Genomic DNA, 3,295 nt, shown 5'->3' on the forward strand with positions numbered 1-3,295 from the left:
TGTTCAGTATATGTGGGAACTCCTTCAAGACTGTTGGAAAAGCATTCCAGGTTGAGAGAATGCCAAGAGTGTGCAAAGCTGTCATCAAGGCAAAGGGTGGCTACATTGAAGAATCTCAAATATAAAATGTTTTTGATTTGTTGGTCACTACATGATTCCAAATGTGTTATTTCATAGTTTTGATGTCTTCACTATTATTCTACAATGTAGAAATTTGTAAAAAAAATTAAGAAAAACCCTTGAATGAGTAGGTGTGTCCAAACTTTTGACTGGTACTGTAATATTTGCTGGAAACTTTTATTTAGCCTTACTGCTATTTGCCCGAGTGGCGCAGTGGTCTAAGACACTGCATCTCAGTGCTTGAGGCGTCACTACACACACCCTGGTTCAATCCAGGCTGTATCACAACCGGCCGTGATTGGGATTCCCAAAGGGCGGCTCACAATTGGCCCAGCATCATCCGGGTTTGGCCGGTGTAGGCCGTCATTGTAATAAGAATTTGTTCTTAACTGACTTGCCTAGTTAAATAAAAAAAATAATTTAAAAAAAATACAAATGCATTGACTAACAGATTCACTACATGGAACAGATAGCCCCCCCCCCCCCCCCAAAAAAAAATGTGTCTGTCCTATATCTGAGAGACATCGGCTGTACAGATCGGCTGTACCGACTTCAGACAAGTCCTAAGACGCTTGTGGAGAACACCATCGTAATCTCTTACCAGGCAACCAGCTCAAAATGTTAAGCAAAGTGAGATTTGAAAAAAAGGTTGACTAACAGGATGTTCTCCAAGGTGTTTCTGTTAAGGGAAGTGTGAGAAGGGGAGTTCAGAGTAATGTCAAGAACAGCCTGCTCTGAAAATAGCTAGAGTGGAGAAATAGTTTTCTTTCACGATAGTTATGCCAACTAGAAAATGGTAGAGGCCTTGATAGTATGATGGAGCATAGAATATGCATCTCTCAAAACAGGTAGACCTAAATTCAGTTAGTCAACATTCAGAACCACATGCTATGAGTAAATACATTATTTCACAACTCTTTATTAATGTATTTTATCAACAATTTAATGCAAAGATAGTAGAGGGATTTGTTCAAAAAGGGGACTTTTTTATTCTTATTTATCGATTGTGTTGCTCTGATGTGATCCAATAAAAATGATTGTTTAAAAAAACAAGGAAAGAAACAGCTCAAGCTCCTGAAGCAAATAAAATGTACACCTTCTTGTAAAAACAAATATAATATAAGCCATTTAGCAGACGCTTTTATCCAAAGCGAGTCCTGCGTGCAGACATTGATTCAAATATTTCAAACATCATTTGTATCTTTTGGTAATTTACAGTTTAGCAAAAAATGTTGAATAAATAAAGTCCGAAGCAAAATTACACAGAATAGAAATTACATGTTCAAATTGTATTGCTATGATTGAGAAATTCTTTGAGATAGTAAACATAAAACCCTCAAAAGTATATACCTTATTCACAATTTACATCAGTAATGGTTTAAAGACCAGTTCCTCTCTAGTATTCATACATGGTATGTGGGCTTTTCTGAGAAGTTGTTCTACTTTGGCTACTATGGCTAGTGTGGTTATGACTCTTCAGACATGGGAAATGCTTTGCAAGTAGTTTCCTAAAGTGGCTTTGAAACTTTTTCCCAACAAACGTGTAGAAAACAGGGCTTACACAACAGTAGAGGTATGCTATATTCCTAGTCACATACAGAGCGTAGTCAAGCACATCAGAGCATTCCTCAGAACTATGACTGTTGGAGATCTGGAGGGCTCTCAGCAGTATCACAATATTGTATGGGGTCCAGCACACGAAAAATGCAAATACAATCACAAAAATCAGCTTGACTGCCCTACACTTCTCTCTCATCTGGGTTGACATGATTCGGACTGTGATTCTAACATAGCAGTACATGACCATGGCCAAAGGAAGTAGAAAGAAGATAACAAACTGCTGATAGTAACCCACCAGCTTCCATTTGTTCATGATCTCCTTGGAGAAGCCTGTCTCCTCACAAAAGTGTTCGGATTGAGAATCCTTCCAGACGTTGTACAGAACTAACTCCTTGACGCTGGCCAGAAGGCTGATACACCACACAACTGCCGAGGAGACGCAGGCGTAGATCTTCCTCCTCCGTTTGGCAGCGTTAATGGCATGGACCACAGCCAGGTATCGGTCAAAGGTCATGAGAGTGAGGAAGAGGATGGAGCTGTAGAATCCGATGAAGTACACGCTGCCCACCAGCTTGCACATGTACGGGCCAAAGATCCACTCAGAGGAGTGGTTAGTGGCCCAGAAGGGCAAACTGGACGCAAACAGCAGGTCAGAGATGACCAGGTTAAGGAGGAAGATGTTGGTGACGGAAGTGAGCTTCTCGTATTTGTAGATAATGCATAGAACCAGCCCATTCCCAACCACACTCAGCAGGAAATTGATGGTGTAGAATGTTGGGATGAACTTGGCTCCAAATCTGTTTACCTCAGTTTTACCACACAGTTTCACAATATCATTCATGACATAGCTGGGGTCTACAGAGTCGTTATAATCTGTATAATTGTCCTCATTCAAAAAAGCCAAGACGTCTTCATACTCCCCCATGGTTGTCAGTCTCTTAACCTGTTAAGAGGGTGTAAATATAGTGTTTTCATTTGATTTCATGGTCTGCTATTACCTCCTATATATTTACAAATTGCAAGTTAAAATGTTAAGTATATACAGTATATATGTAGTAAATGCCTAGGTATTATGCTTTAATTTCTTTAATTGCTTAAAATGATTTTAAGTAAATACTAGAAAGTACTCATTGTTACTACATAACTTATTGGTAAACAAGCTGCAAGTGGACTGGAAAATGAAGTGATACTTTATTAACAACTTACCAATGTGACCTTTCTGGGTGCTGATGTGATTGTCAGAAAGAAAGTAGTTTTTCTGTTCGTGTGTCAGCGCTAGTAGGTTGAATCTTTGTGTGTGAGAGTTGTTGCTACTGCTGAGATATGTGATATGTGATTAACTCCTCCCTAATAGCCTCCCTTACAAGGGGCTGTCTTAACACTGTTCAATACAGGAAGTTCTGGAACCTTATTCATCATTATAACCATAAAGGGTTGTAACATGGGATTCAATTTATAACAGAAGGTTTATTAAAAAAATACTTTACAGTCAACAGTGCTCTTTCTCTGACAAGGAAATACATGGAGAAATGTATACAATTGTTTTGAAATGCAGAAAACAAAAAAGAGAAAGACAATTGTATGAACTCGTCCAAAATATATAAAAAGTATTCAA

The 3,295-nt window shown here is 38.7% G+C and overlaps 1 protein-coding gene across 1 annotated transcript; it reads right to left on the reverse strand.

Annotated features, from left to right (window-relative positions):
• Positions 1 to 1,019: 1,019 nt before the first annotated feature.
• On the reverse strand, positions 1,020 to 3,014 carry LOC110508673 (C-C chemokine receptor type 3). Its single transcript, XM_021589382.3, has 2 exons — positions 2,887 to 3,014; positions 1,020 to 2,623 (listed from the first exon to the last, which is right to left on the reverse strand). The coding sequence occupies exon 2, from the start codon at positions 2,603 to 2,605 to the stop codon at positions 1,517 to 1,519; it is 1,089 nt and encodes a 362-aa protein (XP_021445057.3). The 5' UTR covers positions 2,606 to 2,623; positions 2,887 to 3,014; the 3' UTR covers positions 1,020 to 1,516.
• Between the last annotated feature and the right edge of the window lie 281 nt (positions 3,015 to 3,295).

This window comes from Oncorhynchus mykiss, chromosome 28 (assembly GCF_057628025.1).
Source record: "Oncorhynchus mykiss isolate SJ-2025 chromosome 28, ASM5762802v1, whole genome shotgun sequence".
NCBI lineage: Eukaryota > Metazoa > Chordata > Actinopteri > Salmoniformes > Salmonidae > Oncorhynchus > Oncorhynchus mykiss.